Source organism: Salmo salar, unplaced genomic scaffold (genome assembly GCF_905237065.1).
Source record: "Salmo salar unplaced genomic scaffold, Ssal_v3.1, whole genome shotgun sequence".
NCBI lineage: Eukaryota > Metazoa > Chordata > Actinopteri > Salmoniformes > Salmonidae > Salmo > Salmo salar.
Genome location: NW_025547516.1, coordinates 43,160 through 63,127, shown reverse-complemented (window position 1 = coordinate 63,127; position 19,968 = coordinate 43,160). Strand labels below are relative to the sequence as shown.

Sequence of the window (19,968 nt, the reverse complement as noted above, 5' to 3'; positions counted from 1 at the left end):
GCTAAGTCGTGAAACTGTTACTAACCAGGAATGTCTTTTGACCTGTACATGTTCTACTCCATCTCAGTATTGCCTAGAGCTGCAGTGCTCCTTGCTTCAAGTTTAGTAGTTTTACACAGTTTCTAACTTGGAAATTAGGCTTCCCCTATAAATATCAGTGTTATCCGCCAATTATCGCCCACAGTCCAATATGTAAGAGATTAGACCGGAGGTTTATTTTCTGCTTCCTTGACAGGTCCGCTCTTAGGGTCCTGGGCCATGCAGTGACAAGAGTTCAGACTGAGAGGCTAACAATAGCTGTGACACCAGCAGACGCACGCACGCACGCACGCACGCACGCACGCACACACACACACACACACACACACACACACACACACACACACACACACACACACACACACACACACACAGCAGCTGAACTGTATTTTTATTTGTTGGAACGTAATGACACACTTGTATTGGGCATCTGACGTCTTGAATAGCAATGCTAATGTTTTAGATAATTTTTCAATGACAGATCTCCACCCTCTTACTTACTAGTCAGCGTTACCGTACTTCCAAGTCTTACGCAAGGAAGCTGGGAAATCGAGACTATTTAGACAGTAGTCAAATGGTATCTGTGTATCATTAGGTCACGCTACAGAGAGAGAGAGAGAGAGCTGGGGCTCATCAGGGCTCAGGGCCAGAGAGTAGCCCACCGGTGACTCACCAGTCTGGGCCTCCTGATCTACCCTAATCTCTATCAAAGTTTGGCCATATTCTCTACATGTATGTGATGTAACAATACAAGAGAGCAATTCCGACAATTCCCTATTATATGAGCCGCAGTAAACAAGCAAAACAGAGCAGCGAATTTATCAGATGATTTTTATTGATTAGCATTGGGGATAATGTGTATACAAGCCTCTTTTTTTCACATTTATTTAACCAGGTGGGCCAGTTGAGAACAAGTTCTCATTTACAACTGCGACCTGGTCAAGATAAAGCAAAGCAGTGTGACACAAACAACACATATGGTTAGGGTTAGAATGTTGAACCCTAACCGTAACTCTGATACGGAGCTAGCTAGCTAGCTAGCTAGAACCTAAACTGATATGGAGCTAGCTAGCTAGCTAGAACCTAAACTGATATGGAGCTAGCTAGCTAGAACCTAAACTGATATGGAGCTAGCTAGCTAGCTAGAACCTAAACTGATATGGAGCTAGCTAGCTAGCTAGCTAGAACCTAAACTGATATGGAGCTAGCTAGCTAGCTAGAACCTAAACTGATATGGAGCTAGCTAGCTAGAACCGAAACTGATATGGAGCTAGCTAGCTAGCTAGAACCTAAACTGATATGGAGCTAGCTAGCTAGAACCTAAACTGATATGGAGCTAGCTAGCTAGCTAGAACCGGAAACTGATATGGAGCTAGCTAGCTAGCGGCTGGAAGGATGTCTTGTTATCTCCTGAAAAAGTGGGTGAGAAGCAGACTTTTCCCCCAAAACATTTTATTTTCAATTTTGGTGGCTACAGCTATTGGGATAAGCTACCACAAAATGGGACTTACTAAACTAGTTACTCATTTACTCAAACTTCAACGACTGTTAGCATATCTCTTAGTTGTCAATTAAAATGTATTTGGCATCATACAAATGAGCAGGCGGGGCAAGCTGTTAACCTCATTCACTATTTTGGGACTGAGGGGGCTGCAGCAGGAGGCCAAGCAGACTACTATTCCCCATCGTATTCCCGGTACAATTTTGACTGTCAACTTCATGAAAAAGTTTTGAGATGGTTTATCTACTGTGATAGATTTTAGCTCATCTGGTTCAGGCTAGCTAACATTGTTTTTGTTGTTGGGCATAGGCAAATAAAAGAGAGATAGCCGTCACATAAAATTAAGTTTTGATCAAAACATCGACCGATTTCAGCACCCAAAGAATAGCCAGAACAATGTTGTGTGTTATTGCGGCCTATTCTTTGAGGTTTTATTTACTGCATTGTCTATTAATTGCCAAAATGCACGTCCGCATTCTCATTCATATTACTGTAGAATTTTCACAAATACCTGTCTCGATTCATGTCTGAAAACGTAAGTTTGTGTTGTCACAAAATGCGTTGTATTCTTCCCGAGGGTGTATATGAACATATTTTAATGAGATTTGATGGGACGCTCTTTAATGGGACGCTAACATGGCTGCCATAGAATGTTGTAGTGTCATGTAAATGGAGTGTGGATCTGACTGAAACCTACTTGCATAACAAATACCTTTTACATAACACATACCTCTTAATAACTCTTACATAACCTGAGCCCTAGGACCATGCCTCAGGACTACCTGGCCTGATGACTCCTTGCTGTCCCCAGTCCATCTGGCCGTGCTGCTGCTCCAGTTTCAACTGTTCTGCCAGCGGCTATGGAACCCTGACCTGTTCACCAGACGTGCTACCTGTCCCAGACCTGCTGTTTTCAACTCTCTAGAGACAGCAGGAGCAGTAGAGATACTATGAATGATCGGCTATGAAAAGCCAACTGACATTTACTCCTGTGGTGCTGACCTGTTGCACCCTCGATAACCACTGTGATTATTATTATGTGACCCTGCTGGTCATCTATGAACATTTGTACATCTTGGCCATGTTCTGTTATAATCTCCACCCGGCACAGCCAGAAGAGGACTGGCCAGCCCTCATAGCCTGGTTCCTCTCTAAGTTTCTTCCTAGGTTCTGGCCTTTCTAGGGAGTTTTTCCTAGCCACCGTGCTTCTACACCTGCATTGCTTGCTGTTTGGGGTTTTAGGCTGGGTTTCTGTACAGCACTTTGAGATATCAGCTGATGTAAGAAGGGCTTTATAAATAAATTTGATTTGATAACAAATACCTCTTACATAACATACCTCTTATGTGACAAATAACTTTTACATAACAAATACTTCTTACATAACAAATACTTCCTACATAACGCATAAACACAGTTTGATGGGTTCTGAAAGTTTCCACCAGTTAAAAAAGACTACAATCCTTTAATACAGCAGTATAGTTTGAAAATGTAAGAATAAATATGTGGTCGACTAGGCATGTTTCTGTCCCTCTGATAGAGATGTGTAGGGTAACTTACGGTAACTGTAATCTCATGTTTTTAAGAAGGCCATGAGACTAACACCCCCCCCCCCCACACCCACTTCCAACAACCCCTACACACCCACTTCCACACCCACTTCCAACAACTACTACACCCCCACACCCACTTCCTACACCCCCACACTGGATAGCTTCCACACTGCTACTGGAAACCAGAGCCTATGACAGCTGAATCAAAGAGTGGGAATAGAAATGAGCGAGAGATAGAGAGAGATATGAGAAGAGAGAGAGAGTGGGGGTGATTGAGGGAGTTGGAGGCAGGGGGCTTGGAGTTATGGAGTGGGCGTTGTATGTCTACAAATAGCAGATCTCCTGTCCAACAGCCCCTCATTCAGACATCCACCTCCAACAGCAACCCAGTTCTTTCAGCTAGATCCTCGGACAACGTCCACCATGAGCAAGTCCTTCTCTTCCCAATCCGCCCAGTCAGCCTCTTCCTACCGCCGGACCTTCGGCTCCGGTGTTGGATCCACCCCAGGCATGTCCTCTATGTTCTCCCACGGCGGACGCGGCTCCTCCGGCTCCTCCGGCTCGGCCCATGTCCTCCAGAGTGTACGAGATGACCAAAACCGCCGCCCGTCCCAGCTACTCCTCCGGCAGCATTCGTTCCTCTTCCGGCGGCGCGATGCGCTCGTACGCTGGGATGGGCGAAAGCTGGACTTCAACCTGGCCGACGCCACTAACCGCGACTTCCTGGACACCAGAACCAATGAGAAGGCAGAGTTGCAACACCTGAACGACCGGTTCGCCAGCTACATCGAGAAGGTCCGTTTTCTAGAGCAGCAGAACGCTACTCTGGTGGTGGAGATCGAGAGGATGAGGGGTCACGAGCCGACCCGCGTGGCCGAGATGTACGAAGAGGAGATGAGAGAGCTGAGGCGTCAGGTGGAGGGCATGTCCAATGACAGAGCCCGCATGGAGGTGGAGAGAGACAACTTGGCTGATGACCTGCAGAAACTGAAACTCAGGTGAGAGGTCAGGGGTCAAAAACACACAGCAAATCAAATCAAAGTTTATTTGTCACGTGTTACAGGATACAGCATGTGTCAACAGTACAATGAAATGCTAACCTGCAAGCTGTTCCAAAACAACGCAGTGTTCAATGAGAGAGACGTTAGTAAAATCACTGGATAATACGCTCTTGATTAAGAAATAAAATGGCATGAGAGAGGAAAGACAAGTTACTAAAAACAGAAGAGAGGAGGTTATTATATTCAAGATCACTGTTGGAAGACAATGGAAGTAGATTTATTTCAAACTGCATGATGTAGAAGTTAGTTAAAAAAAACAAAAAAACGAAGAGAATCACTGAAACTACCTGTTACCTATTACTACTGTAATATGTTCTTGATTAAGTTATTCGCTTGAGAAATTAGGGCCGTTTGATTATGGGCCCCAATATATATATATCAACGCTTTTATATTCCAATAAGTGTACATTTTCAGTCTGGAACTACCAGAGATGTATCAATACATAGTGGAACAGGTGTTATATGTTGTGCTGAGTGAAAGCCACTCCTTAGAATGTAGCCAAAGACTGAATGGTGATATGATCTGAATACGTGTCATAGTTTTTTTTTCTGCTGAATTGGGGAGAGTAATACAGTCCCAGCAGTGTTTTGGTTATCCTCCATCTTAGAGTGAGTAGGAATATGACAGCCATGTCATGTCCAGTGACAGTTCTCTCCTGCTTTGCTGAAGCTATATATATATATATATAGTTTTCTAATTTACCCACAAGAGAAAATGCTTGAGAATGAATGCAGAAGAGATTGAGAAAGAGGATGTCAGAAGACAGAGAGAAAGTGATGAGATTATAAACATGAATCTGTTGCTAACGGTCAAAGTGAGGGAAAAGCAAAGAGGATTACCATTATTGTGATAAGCAGAAAGAATGAGAGCTGAATGCAGGATGGATAAACAGACACTACCCGTACTGTATCAAAGTGGACAGACAGACAGACACCTGGACATGCAGACAGACAGACAGACAGACAGACAGACAGAGAGACAGACAGACAGACAGACAGACAGACAGACAGACAGACAGACAGACAGACAGACAGACAGACAGACAGACAGACAGACAGACAGACAGACAGACAGACAGACAGACAGAAACATGCAGACAAACAGAGACATGCAGACAGACAGACTGAGACACCTAGACATGCAGATAGACAGACAGACAGACAGACAGACAGACAGACAGACAGACAGACAGACAGACAGACAGACAGACAGACAGACAGAGACACCTAGACATGCAGATAGACAGACAGACATGCAGACAGACAGACAGAGATTCAGACAGACAGAGTCATGCAGACAGACAGACAGACAGACAGATGCAGAAAAACAGAGACATGCAGGCAGACAGACTGAGACAGACAGACTGAGACAGACAGAGAGATAGACAGGCAAACAGCTCCTCATTGTCCACCACTTGCTCAGAGCCCTCAAGAATCAGCTGTCGCAGAATACCATTCCCATATTAGACCACTATTCTTATCCATCCCTATTCACCCTGAGTGCCTACTGTACTTCTCCTAAATATAACCTTTATCAGCAGGCCTATTGGATGCTGTGTCTTCCTCTGTGGCGTGCAAGGCCTCATGAGAGTCTATAACCGTAAACTGTGGAAGCATTCAACAGTCTTTCAAGTTTCACTTCTTTTTTTTTTATTGTCACGTGCACTGCTACAGTGAAATGTCTTTTCTTGCTCTTTCCCAACGATGCGTTAACGAATATCAGTAATAGTAGAAATAAATAAAGTAGAACAAAAACACAGGAGAAATAGAAATAAGAAGAACATTTAGTGGTGGCATGTTTTTTGTTGTTGTTGTAGTGTTGTTAAAATAGACGATTCTATTTCGAGGTACAGGATCAACGGTGTGAAATCGTCTCTGGGTTTTTTCTTTATGGGATTTTCTCTCCAGCTGTAAACAGCTCACGTTGTCGTGCTCCTTCAAGGCATGCGAGGGATGGGGTTTGGGTGCAGTGTAGACGGAGGAATGAGGGAGAGTCAAACTAGTGTTGAAATTTAAGGTGGAAAGGGGTGAACGTTCGAGAAGGTTCTGGGGTTGGAACACACAGCTGCTGTGTCATACTGACCTTTAGATCAACACAGGGTTGGGATTCATAGTGTTTCAGAGTAGGAGCGCTGATCAAGGATCAGTTATGCCTTTTAGATCATAATGAATCAGATGATGTGGACAGGAGGGACCTGATCCTAGATCATAATGAATCAGATGAGGTGGACAGGAGGGACCTGATCCTAGATCATAATGAATCAGATGAGGTGGACAGGAGGGACCTGATCCTAGATCATAATGAATCAGATGATGTGGACAGGAGGGACCAGATCCTAGATCATAATGAATCAGATGAGGTGGACAGGAGGGACCTGATCCTAGATCATAATGAATCAGATGAGGTGGACAGGAGGGACCTGATCCTAGATCATAATGAATCAGATGAGGTGGACAGGAGGGACCTGATCCTAGATCATAATGAATCAGATGATGTGGACAGGAGGGACCTGATCCTAGATCATAATGAATCAGATGATGTGGACAGGAGGGACCTGATCCTAGATCATAATGAATCAGATGAGGTGGACAGGAGGGACCTGATCCTAGATCATAATGAATCAGATGAGGTGGACAGGAGGGACCTGATCCTAGATCATAATGAATCAGATGATGTGGACAGGAGGGACCTGATCCTAGATCATAATGAATCAGATGAGGTGGACAGGAGGGACCTGATCCTAGATCATAATGAATCAGATGATGTGGACAGGAGGGACCTGATCCTAGATCATAATGAATCAGATGATGTGGACAGGAGGGACCTGATCCTAGATCATAATGAATCAGATGAGGTGGACAGGAGGGACCTGATCCTAGATCATAATGAATCAGATGAGGTGGACAGGAGGGACCTGATCCTAGATCATAATGAATCAGATGATGTGGACAGGAGGGACCTGATCCTAGATCATAATGAATCAGATGAGGTGGACAGGAGGGACCTGATCCTAGATCATAATGAATCAGATGATGTGGACAGGAGGGACCTGATCCTAGATCATAATGAATCAGATGATGTGGACAGGAGGGACCTGATCCTAGATCATAATGAATCAGATGAGGTGGACAGGAGGGACCTGATCCTAGATCATAATGAATCAGATGAGGTGGACAGGAGGGACCTGATCCTAGACCATAATGAATCAGATGATATGGACAGGAGGGACCTGATCCTAGATCATAATGAATCAGATGATGTGGACAGGAGGGACCTGATCCTAGATCATAATGAATCAGATGATGTGGACAGGAGGGACCTGATCCTAGATCATAATGAATCAGATGATACGGACAGGAGGGACCTGATCCTAGATCATAATGAATCAGATGAGGTGGACAGGAGGGACCTGACCCTAGATCATAATGAATCAGATGATGTGGACAGGAGGGACCTGATCCTAGATCATAATGAATCAGATGATACGGACAGGAGGGACCTGATCCTAGATCATAATGAATCAGATGAGGTGGACAGGAGGGACCTGATCCTAGATCATAATGAATCAGATGAGGTGGACAGGAGGGACCTGATCCTAGATCATAATGAATCAGATGATGTGGACAGGAGGGACCTGATCCTAGATCATAATGAATCAGATGAGGTGGACAGGAGGGACCTGATCCTAGATCATAATGAATCAGATGATGTGGACAGGAGGGACCTGATCCTAGATCATAATGAATCAGATGAGGTGGACAGGAGGGACCTGATCCTAGATCATAATGAATCAGATGATGTGGACAGGAGGGACCTGATCCTAGATCATAATGAATCAGATGATCTGGACAGGAGGGACCTGATCCTAGATCATAATGAATCAGATGAGGTGGACAGGAGGGACCTGATCCTAGATCATAATGAATCAGATGAGGTGGACAGGAGGGACCTGATCCTAGATCATAATGAATCAGATGATGTGGACAGGAGGGACCTGATCCTAGATCATAATGAATCAGATGAGGTGGACAGGAGGGACCTGATCCTAGATCATAATGAATCAGATGAGGTGGACAGGAGGGACCTGATCCTAGATCATAATGAATCAGATGATGTGGACAGGAGGGACCTGATCCTAGATCATAATGAATCAGATGAGGTGGAAAGGAGGGACCTGATCCTAGATCATAATGAATCAGATGAGGTGGACAGGAGGGACCTGATCCTAGATCATAATGAATCAGATGATGTGGACAGGAGGGACCTGATCCTAGATCATAATGAATCAGATGAGGTGGACAGGAGGGACCTGATCCTAGATCATAATGAATCAGATGAGGTGGAAAGGAGGGACCTGATCCTAGATCATAATGAATCAGATGATGTGGACAGGAGGGACGTGATCCTAGATCATAATGAATCAGATGAGGTGGACAGGAGGGACCTGATCCTAGATCATAATGAATCAGATGAGGTGGACAGGAGGGACCTGATCCTGGATCAGACACTCTTACTCTGATACACTTGATACATACATGTCCTGCTCTGCAGTAGAACAGAGTCTCCAGCTTCTGTCTGCTCTACATGCTCCCCTCTCTCTGTCTGCTCTACATGCTCCCCTCAGTCTGTCTGCTCTACATGCTCCCCTCTCTCTGTCTGCTCTACATGCTCCCCTCTCTCTGTCTGCTCTACATGCTCCCCTCTCTCTGTCTGTCTGCTCCCCTCAGTCTGTCTGCCTGCTCTACATGCTCCCCTCTGTCTGTCCGCTCTACATGCTCCCCTCTGTCTGTCTGCTCCCCTCTGTCTGTCTGCTCCCCTCTGTCTGTCTGCTCCCCTCTGTCTGTCTGCTCTACATGCTCCCCTCTGTCTGTCTGCTCCCCTCTGTCTGTCCGCTCTACATGCTCCCCTCTGTCTGTCTGCTCCCCTCTGTCTATCTGCTCCCCTCTGTCTGTCTGCTCCCCTCTGTCTGTCTGCTCTACATGCTCCCCTCAGTCTGTCTGCTCTACATGCTCCCCTCAGTCTGTCTGCTCTAAATGCTCCCCTCTCTCTGTCTGCTCTACATGCTCCCCTCTCTCTGTCTGTCTGCTCCCCTCAGTCTGTCTGCTCCCCTCTGTCTGTCTGCTCCCCTCTGTCTGTCTGCTCCCCTCTGTCTGTCTGCTCCCCTCAGTCTGTCTGCTCTACATGTTCCCCTCTGTCTGTCTGCTCTACATGTTCCCCTCTATCTGTCTGCTCCCCTCTGTCTGTCTGCTCTACATGCTCCCCTCAGTCTGTCTGCACCCCTCTGTCTGTCTGCTCTACATGCTCCCCTCAGTCTGTCTGCTCCCCTCAGTCTGTCTGCACCCCTCTGTCTGTCTGCTCTACATGCTCCCCTCAGTCTGTCTGCTCCCCTCAGTCTGTCTGCTCCCCTCTGTCTGTCTGCTCTACATGCTCCCCTCTGTCTGTCTGCTCCCCTCAGTCTGTCTGCACCCCTCTGTCTGTCTGCTCTACATGCTCCCCTCTGTCTGTCTGGTCCTCTCTGTCTATCTGCTCTGTACAGGTGTTTATCGCAGACGGCAACATGAGACACATAGACAGCGTGGTGACCATCCTTCGCCTCCTCTGTGATCTAAATGCAGATTCCTGACGTGCCTGGCCTGCCAACCATTATATACTGCACGCCACGCTAGATAATATAGTAACAATAACTGCCATTTATCAGACACTTTGATCCAGAGTGTCTGTTTCAACAGTACTGACACAGTACCAGTGTCTGCATCAACAGTACTGACACAGTATAGGAGTCTGTATCAACAGTACTGACACAGTATAGGAGTCTGCATCAACAGTACTGACACAGTATAGGAGTCTGCATCAACAGTACTGACACAGTATAGGAGTCTGCATCAACAGTACTGACACAGTATAGGAGTCTGCATCAACAGTACTGACACAGTGTCAGTCAGCTATGTTTAGCCAATCAGGAAGCAGCCAGGACACAAAAAGGATATCAAATGATTTTGTAAGGGTTACAGCCGTCTCTGTAGCTCACTGCCTTTTCTGTTTGACCCTTGACCTGCCTTAGAACAGCTGAAGGGGTCCACTGTACGAGGAATGTGTGTCTCTGGAGGATAGGTCAATTCCTCTAGGCACAGAGAGAGACTGTGCTTTAAAGATAAAGTGATTACATTTAAAAAAAAAAATTTTAGTCATTTAGCAGACGCTCTTATCCAGAGCGACTTAGAGTAGTGAATGCATACATTTCATACATTTTTTATTTTTTTGTACTGGCCCCCCATGTGGGAATCGAACCCACAACCCTGGCGTTGCACACACCATGCTGGCGTTGCACACACCATGCTGGCGTTGCAAACACCATGCTCTACCAGCTGAGACACAGGGAAGTGATAACAGCACACCATTTAGTTCAACTGTGTAAAGTCTACTGTTCCAAATTGTTTGCATAGTCAACTTACACACAGCTCTGACACACACACGTACCCCACCAGACATGCCACCAGGGGTCTTTTCACAGTCCCCAGGTCCAGAACTAATTCAAGGAAACGTAGAGTATTATATAGAGCCATGAGTGAATGGAACTCCCTTTCATCTCATATAACGCAAGTGAACAGCGAACCTGGTTTAGAAAAACACCCCACGGCACAACACTTCTCCTCCATGTGACCTACTTGTTGTGTGTATGTGCTGACGTGTATGTAGAACTGATAGATACGCACACACACACGCGCACGCACACACACACACACACACACACACACACACACACACACACACACGCAATGTGTTAATGTTTTTAAATGTATGTAAACTGTAAAGTATTTTGTCTGTAATGTGTTTTTTTGTTATGTTTCCGAGCCCAGTAAGACTAGCTGTCGGGCTAATGGGGATCCTAATAAATATCAAATCAAAAAATCACAACTCCTACCAACAGGCTCAGATAGGGAGGAAAAGGTTGTTACCTACAGGCTCAGATAGGGAGGAAAAGGTTGTTACCTACAGGCTCAGATAGGGAGGAAAAGGTTGTTACCTACAGGCTCAGATAGGGAGGAAAAGGTTGTTACCTACAGGCTCAGATAGGGAGGAAAAGGTTGTTACCTACAGGCTCAGATAGGGAGGAAAAGGTTGTTACCTACAGGCTCAGATAGGGAGGAAAAGGTTGTTACCTACAGGCTCAGATAGGGAGGAAAAGGTTGTTACCAACAGGCTCAGATAGGGAGGAAAAGGTTGTTACCTACAGGCTCAGATAGGGAGGAAAAGGTTGTTACCTACAGGCTCAGATAGGGAGGAAAAGGTTGTTACCTACAGGCTCAGATAGGGAGGAAAAGGTTGTTACCTACAGGCTCAGATAGGGAGGAAAAGGTTGTTACCTACAGGCTCAGATAGGGAGGAAAAGGTTGTCTCTGTTTAAACTCCAACTGAGCCTTTTCTTTAATCTCTTTCTCCCTCCCTCCCTCCAGACTGCAGGAGGAGATCCACCAGAAGGAAGATGCAGAGAACAACCTGTCTGCCTTCAGAGCTGTGAGTCACACTCTCCCTCTCCTTCTCTCTTTCTCTGTCTGCCTTCAGAACTGTCTCTCTTCCCAAATGATCAATGAAATACATGCTGTCAGGTTAGATCAATGATGACAGTGCAGCGTGTGACACCAACATAGACCGAAGCTGCTATCGTTCCCTGGAGTAACTTCTGACTCTCTCTCTCTTGCTCTCTGACTCTCTCTCTCTGTCTGTCTGTCTCTCTCTCTGTCTCTCTCTCTCACTGACTCGCTGATTCTCTCTCTGTCTGTCTCTCTCTCTGTCTCTCTCTCTCTCTCTCTCTCTCTCTCACTGACTCGCTGTCTGTCTGTCTGTCTGTCTGTCTGTCTGTCTGTCTGTCTGTCTGTCTGTCTGTCTGTCTGTCTGTCTGTCTGTCTCTCTGTCTCTCTCTCTCAATGACTCGCTGACTCTCTCTCTGTCTGTCTCTCTCTCTCTCTCTCTCTGCTGACTCGCTGTCTGTCTGTCTGTCTGTCTGTCTGTCTGTCTGTCTGTCTGTCTGTCTGTCTGTCTGTCTGTCTGTCTGTCTGTCTGTCTGTCTGTCTGTCTGTCTGTCTGTCTGTCTGTCTCCATCTTTCTCTGTCTCTCTCTCTGTCTCTCTCTCTCTTGCTGTCTCGCTCTCTCGTTCTCTGTCTGTCTGTCTGTCTGTCTGTCTGTCTGTCTGTCTGTCTGTCTCGTCTGTCTGTCTGTCTGTCTGTCTGTCTGTCTCGTCTGTCTGTCTGTCTGTCTGTCTCGTCTGTCTGTCTGTCTGTCTGTCTGTGTTTCTCTCTCTGTCTATGTGTCAGTATGTTATGTCAACTCTCGTCTTGGGAAAGGCCTTAATGTGAAACATTAAAACATCCTCTACTATATCCACTGTTCGTGTTCTGTTTCTCTAGGATGTGGACTCTGCCACGCTGGCCAGGCTGGACCTGGAGAGACGCATTGAGAGTCTGCAGGAGGAGATCACCTTCCTTAAGAAGATCCACGAGGAGGTCAGTAGTGTCCCAGACCCCCCTTTTAACACCTTTTTCACCCCGCAATAGAATAGCATCTTGTTCAGGGGGTTGTACTTGTACAACAAGCCTCATGCTACAGAAACAGGCGATAAGACTGCAGCCCTATGGGTAATTCTGGCTCAGATAAGGCTACTTACTTATACCCTTTTAACACTACTGAGCCGAGCTGAGCCGGGCCGGGACAAGCTGAACCGGGCCGAGCCGAGCTGAGCCGGGCCGGGACAAGCTGAACCGGGCTGGCCTGTTTACTAATCTACCATAGTTGCTGGAACCACACTAGAAGGTCATTGTGTCTAGAACATGTCCAGTATGCAGCAGAAACAGGAGATTGGTCAATAGGGCAGGAGCCTTTCTGGATTGGACAAGGCTTATTTACGCTGCAGAAAACGGTACCATTGTCTCTACGTCAGTCTATGTCAGTTCCCATGTGTTCTTTACCATCAGACTTACTCACATCCGCCCCTTCAATACACCAAACCTGCAGCTGTTCTTTCTGATTGACATTTTATGGTGGGAAACATAATGTAAATACTACACCACACAACCAACTATACACACCACACACCACACACACCACACAACCAACTACACACACCACACAACCAACTACACACACCACACAACCAACTATACACACCACACAACCAACTATACACACCACACAACCAACTATACACACCACACAACCAACTACACACACCACACAACCAACTATACACACCACACAACCAACTATACACACACCACACAACCAACTATACACACCACACAACCAACTATACACACCACACAACCAACTATACACACCACACAACCAACTATACACACCACACAACCAACTATACACACCACACAACCAACTATACACACCACACAACCAACTATACACACCACACACCACACACACCACACAACCAACTACACACACCACACAACCAACTACACACACCACACAACCAACTATACACACCACACACCACACACACCACACAACCAACTACACACACCACACAACCAACTACACACACCACACAACCAACTATACACACCACACAACCAACTATACACACCACACAACCAACTACACACACCACACAACCAACTATACACACCACACAACCAACTATACACACCACACAACCAACTATACACACCACACAACCAACTATACACACCACACAAACCAACTATACACACCACACAACCAACTATACACACCACACAACCAACTACACACACCACACAACCAACTATACACACCACACAACCAACTACACACACCACACAACCAACTATACACACCACACAACCAACTACACACCACACAACCAACTATACACACCACACAAACCAACTATACACACCACACAACCAACTATACACACCACACAACCAACTACACACCACACAACCAACTACACACCACACAACCAACTACACACACCACACAACCAACTATACACACCACACAACCAACTATACACACCACACAACCAACTACACACACCACACAACCAACTACACACACCCCACAACCAACTATATACACCACACAACCAACTACACACACCACACAACCAACTACACACACCCCACAACCAACTATACACACCACACAACCAACTACACACACACCACACAACCAACTATACACACCACACAACCAACTATACACACCACACAACCAACTACACACATCACACAACCACTATACACACCACACAACCAACTATACACACCACACAACCAACTATACACACCACACAACCAACTATACACACCACACAGCCAACTATACACACCACACAACCAACTACACACACCACACAACCAACTATACACACCACACAACCAACTACACACACCACACAACCAACTACACACACCACACAACCAACTATACACACCACACAACCAACTACACACATCACACAAACAACTATACACACCACACAACCAACTACACACACCACACAGCCAACTACACACACCACACACCACACACACCACACAACCAACTATACACACCACACAACCAACTACACACACCACACAACCAACTACACACACCACACAACCAACTATACACATCACACAACCAACTACACACACCACACAACCAACTATAAACACCACACAACCAACTACACACCACACAACCAACTACACACACCACACAACCAACTACACACCACACAACCAACTACACACACCACACAACCAACTATAAACACCACACAACCAACTACACACCACACAACCAACTACACACACCACACAACCAACTACACACACCACACAACCAACTATACACACCACACAACCAACTACACACACCACACAACCAACTATACACACCACACAACCAACTACACACACCACACAACCAACTATACACACCACACAACCAACTACACACCACACAACCAACTATACACACACCACACAACCAACTATACACACCACACAACCAACTATACACACCACACAACCAACTATACACACACCACACAACCAACTATACACACCACACAACCAACTATACACACCACACAACCAACTATACACACACCACACAACCAACTATACACACACCACACAACCAACTATACACACACCACACAACCAACTATACACACCACACAACCAACTACACACACCACACAACCAACTACACACACCACACAACCAACTATACACACACCACACAACCAACTATACACACCACACAACCAACTATACACACACCACACAACCAACTATACACACCACACAACCAACTATACACACCACACAACCAACTATACACACCACACAACCAACTATACACACACCACACAACCAACTATACACACCACACAACCAACTATACACACCACACAACCAACTATACACACCACACAACCAACTATACACACCACACACCACACACACCACACAACCAACTATACACACCACACAACCAACTATACACACCACACAACCAACTACACACACCACACAACCAACTATACACACCACACAACCAACTATACACACCACACAACCAACTATACACACCACACAACCAACTATACACACCACACAACCAACTATACACACACCACACCTACTACCAACCATACAGCTACTCTGCGTACAGTGGATGGGGAGAGGGACTTTTCTAGCTTCTAAAGCCAGAAGTCCTTTCATGCTCTCTCTCCTTCCCCCTGACATTTGACTTCAGAGAAATGCTGGCATGTGTCAGCTGGTTCGTGACATGAAGTGCCCTCTGTAATATTGTTCAACACATGCACAGCTAAAATTAAATCGAGAGAGAGAGAGAGAGAGAGACAGACAGACAGAGACAGAGACAGAGACAGAGATAGAGACCAGTAGTCCTGTATTGTAGGAGATAGAGAGAGACCAGTGGTCCTGTATTGTAGGAGATAGAGAGAGACCAGTGGACCTGTATTGTAGGAGATAGAGAGAGACCAGTGGACCTGTCTATGTAGGAGATAGAGAGAGACCAGTGGTCCTGTCTATGTAGGAGATAGAGAGAGACCAGTGGTCCTGTCTATGTAGGAGATAGAGAGAGACCAGTGGTCCTGTCTATGTAGGACAGAGATAGAGAGAGACCAGTGGTCCTGTCTATGTAGGAGATAGAGAGAGACCAGTGGACCTGTCTATGTAGGACAGAGATAGAGAGAGACCAGTGGTCCTGTCTATGTAGGAGATAGAGAGAGACCAGTGGTCCTGTCTATGTAGGACAGAGATAGAGAGAGACCAGTGGTCCTGTCTATGTAGGACAGAGATAGAGAGAGACCAGTGGTCCTGTCTATGTAGGAGATAGAGAGAGACCAGTGGACCTGTCTATGTAGGACAGAGATAGAGAGAGACCAGTGGTCCTGTCTATGTAGGAGATAGAGAGATACCAGTGGACCTGTATTGTAGGAGATAGAGAGAGACCAGTGGACCTGTATTGTAGGAGATAGAGAGAGACCAGTGGTCCTGTCTATGTCGGAGATAGAGAGAGACCAGTGGTCCTGTATTGTAGGAGATAGAGAGAGAGAGACCAGTGGTCCTGTATTGTAGGAGATAGAGAGAGACCAGTGGTCCTGTATTGTAGGAGATAGAGAGAGACCAGAGGACCTGTATTGTAGGAGATAGAGAGAGACCAGTGGACCTGTATTGTAGGAGCCATGGTTTTTCCTGGTGAGCCGTATAGTAGGTGTAACTCTGGGCCGGATGTAAAGTCAATGAATCAGGAGAGTGGAAGAAAAAATATATATGTTAATGCTGAAGGCTGATCATCTAAATTAAATCCTGATGTACCCCTGACCTCTGAACCCTGACCTCTATCCTCTGACCCCTGACCACTATCCTCTGACCCCTGACCTCTATCCTCTGACCCCTGAACCCTGACCCCTATCCTCTGACCCCTGACCTCTATCCTCTGACCCCTGACCTCTATCCTCTGACCCCTGACCTCTGACCCCTGACCTCTATCCTCTGACCCCTGACCTCTATCCTCTGACCCCTGACCTCTATCCTCTGACCCCTGACCTCTGAACCCTGACCTCTATCCTCTGACCCCTGACCTCTATCCTCGGAACCCTTACTATCCTCTGACCCCTGACCTCTATCCTCTGACCCCTGAACTCTATCCTCTGACCCCCTGCAGGAGATCCATGAGCTGACGAGCCAGATGCAGGAGACCTCGGTGCAGGTCCAGATGGACATGTCCAAACCAGACCTGACCGCTGCCCTCAGGGACATCCGTATGCAGTACGAAGGCATCGCAGCCAAGAACATCTCAGAGGCAGAGGACTGGTACAAGTCCAAGGTAAACACCCTCTATAATACACCATAGTATTATATAGTATGGTACAGTGCTGAGGACTGGTACAAGTCCAAGGTAAACACCCTCTATAATACACCGTAGTATTATATAGTATGGTACAGTACTGAGGACTGGTACAAGTCCAAGGTAAACACCATTTATAATACACCGTAGTATTATATAGTATGGTACAGTACAGAGGACTGGTACAAGTCCAAGGTAAACACCCTCTATAATACACCATAGTATTATATAGTATGGTACAGTACTGAGGACTGGTACAAGTCCAAGGTAAACACCCTCTATAATACACCATAATATTATATAGTATGGTACAGTAGTGAGGACTGGTACAAGTCCAAGGTAAACACCCTCTATAATACACCGTAGTATTATATAGTATGGTACAGTACAGAGGACTGGTACAAGTCCAAGGTAAACACCCTCTATAATACACCATAGTATTATATAGTATGGTACAGTACTGAGGACTGGTACAAGTCCAAGGTAAACACCCTCTATAATACACCGTAGTATTATATAGTATGGTACAGTACTGAGGACTGGTACAAGTCCAAGGTAAACACCATTTATAATACACCGTAGTATTATATAGTATGGTGCAGTACAGAGGACTGGTACAAGTCCAAGGTAAACACCCTCTATAATACACCATAGTATTATATAGTATGGTACAGTACTGAGGACTGGTACAAGTCCAAGGTAAACACCCTCTATAATACACCATAGTATTATATAGTATGGTACAGTACTGAGGACTGGTACAAGTCCAAGGTAAACACCCTCTATAATACACCATAGTATTATATAGTATGGTACAGTACTGAGGACTGGTACAAGTCCAAGGTAAACACCCTCTATAATACACCATAGTATTATATAGTATGGTACAGTACTGAGGACTGGTACAAGTCCAAGGTAAACACCCTCTATAATACACCATAATATTATATAGTATGGTACAGTACTGAGGACTGGTACAAGTCCAAGGTAAACACCCTCTATAATACACCATAGTATTATATAGTATGGTACAGTACTGAGGACTGGTACAAGTCCAAGGTAAACACCCTCTATAATACACCATAGTATTATATAGTATGGTACAGTACTGAGGACTGGTACAAGTCCAAGGTAAACACCCTCTATAATACACCATAGTATTATATAGTATGGTACAGTACTGAGGACTGGTACAAGTCCAAGGTAAACACCCTCTATAATACACCATAGTATTATATAGTATGGTACAGTACTGAGGACTGGTACAAGTCCAAGGTAAACACCATTTATAATACACCATAGTATTATACAGTAAGGAGTTTTTCCTAGCCACCGTGCTTCTACACCTGCATTGCTTGCTGTTTGGTGGTTTTAGGCTGGGTTTCTGTACAGCACTTTGAGATATCAGCTGATGTAAGAAGGGCTATATAAATACATTTGATTTGATTATATCATATGGTACAGTACTGAGGACTGGTACAAGTCCAAGGTAAACAGTAGAAATATGGGTGGGCATTGACAGTGGGGTCATAGTTAGAGAGGCTCGGGATGGTTGAGAGAATTGGCTTAGGACAGTACAGAACAGGATTGGAGCCTATTCCGTTTAAGTTAAGTAATTCAATTGGAATTGGAATTAAATTGACTGCATTGAAATGAAATGAAATCGACCCAAAGTCCCCAACCCTGGCAAAGAACATGTGACTGCCAGTACTTGAAGTAAAGCAGTGTTAGATAAGTTAAAACTGGATATGATATGTGGACTGTGTTAGATAAGATAAAACTGGATATGTATGATATGTGGACTGTGACAGTAGCTAAGATAACTACATCGGCACCACTACACAGTGACAGTAGCATCTATTTTAACTCATGTCTTCACCTCCTCTCCAGGTGTCAGACCTGAACCAGGCTGTGAACAAGAACAACGATGCTCTGAGACAGGCCAAACAGGAGAGCATGGAGTTCAGGCATCAGATCCAGTCCTACACCTGTGAGATCGACTCTCTCAAGGGAACCGTAAGTACTCTGTTACTACATCTTACTATATTACTGCATCCTACTCTATATTACTACACCCTGCTCTATATTACTACACCCTGCTCTATATTACTGCATTCTACTCTATATTACTACACCCTGCTCTATATTACTACACCCTGCTCTATATTACTACACCCTACTCTATATTACTGCATCCTACTCTATATTACTACACCCTGCTCTATATTACTACACCCTACTCTATATTACTACACCCTGCTCTATATTACTACATCCTACTCTATATTACTACATCCTACTCTATATTACTACACCCTACTCTATATTACTACATCCTACTCTATATTACTACACCCTGCTCTATATTACTACACCCTACTCTATATTACTACACCCTGCTCTATATTACTACATCCTACTCTATATTACTACATCCTACTC

General features: G+C 45.3%; 1 protein-coding gene across 1 annotated transcript in view; it reads left to right on the top strand.

Annotated features, from left to right (window-relative positions):
• The first annotated feature begins 3,438 nt into the window (after positions 1-3,438).
• LOC106596437 (desmin) overlaps positions 3,439-19,968 on the top strand; it is a 42,733-nt gene continuing 26,203 nt past the window's right edge. Inside the window, 7 exon segments of the mRNA XM_045711318.1 lie at positions 3,439-3,659; positions 3,661-3,770; positions 3,773-4,091; positions 11,610-11,670; positions 12,561-12,656; positions 17,344-17,505; positions 19,417-19,542. Coding sequence (XP_045567274.1) covers positions 3,517-3,659; positions 3,661-3,770; positions 3,773-4,091; positions 11,610-11,670; positions 12,561-12,656; positions 17,344-17,505; positions 19,417-19,542 — 1,017 coding nt within the window. The 5' untranslated portion in view covers positions 3,439-3,516.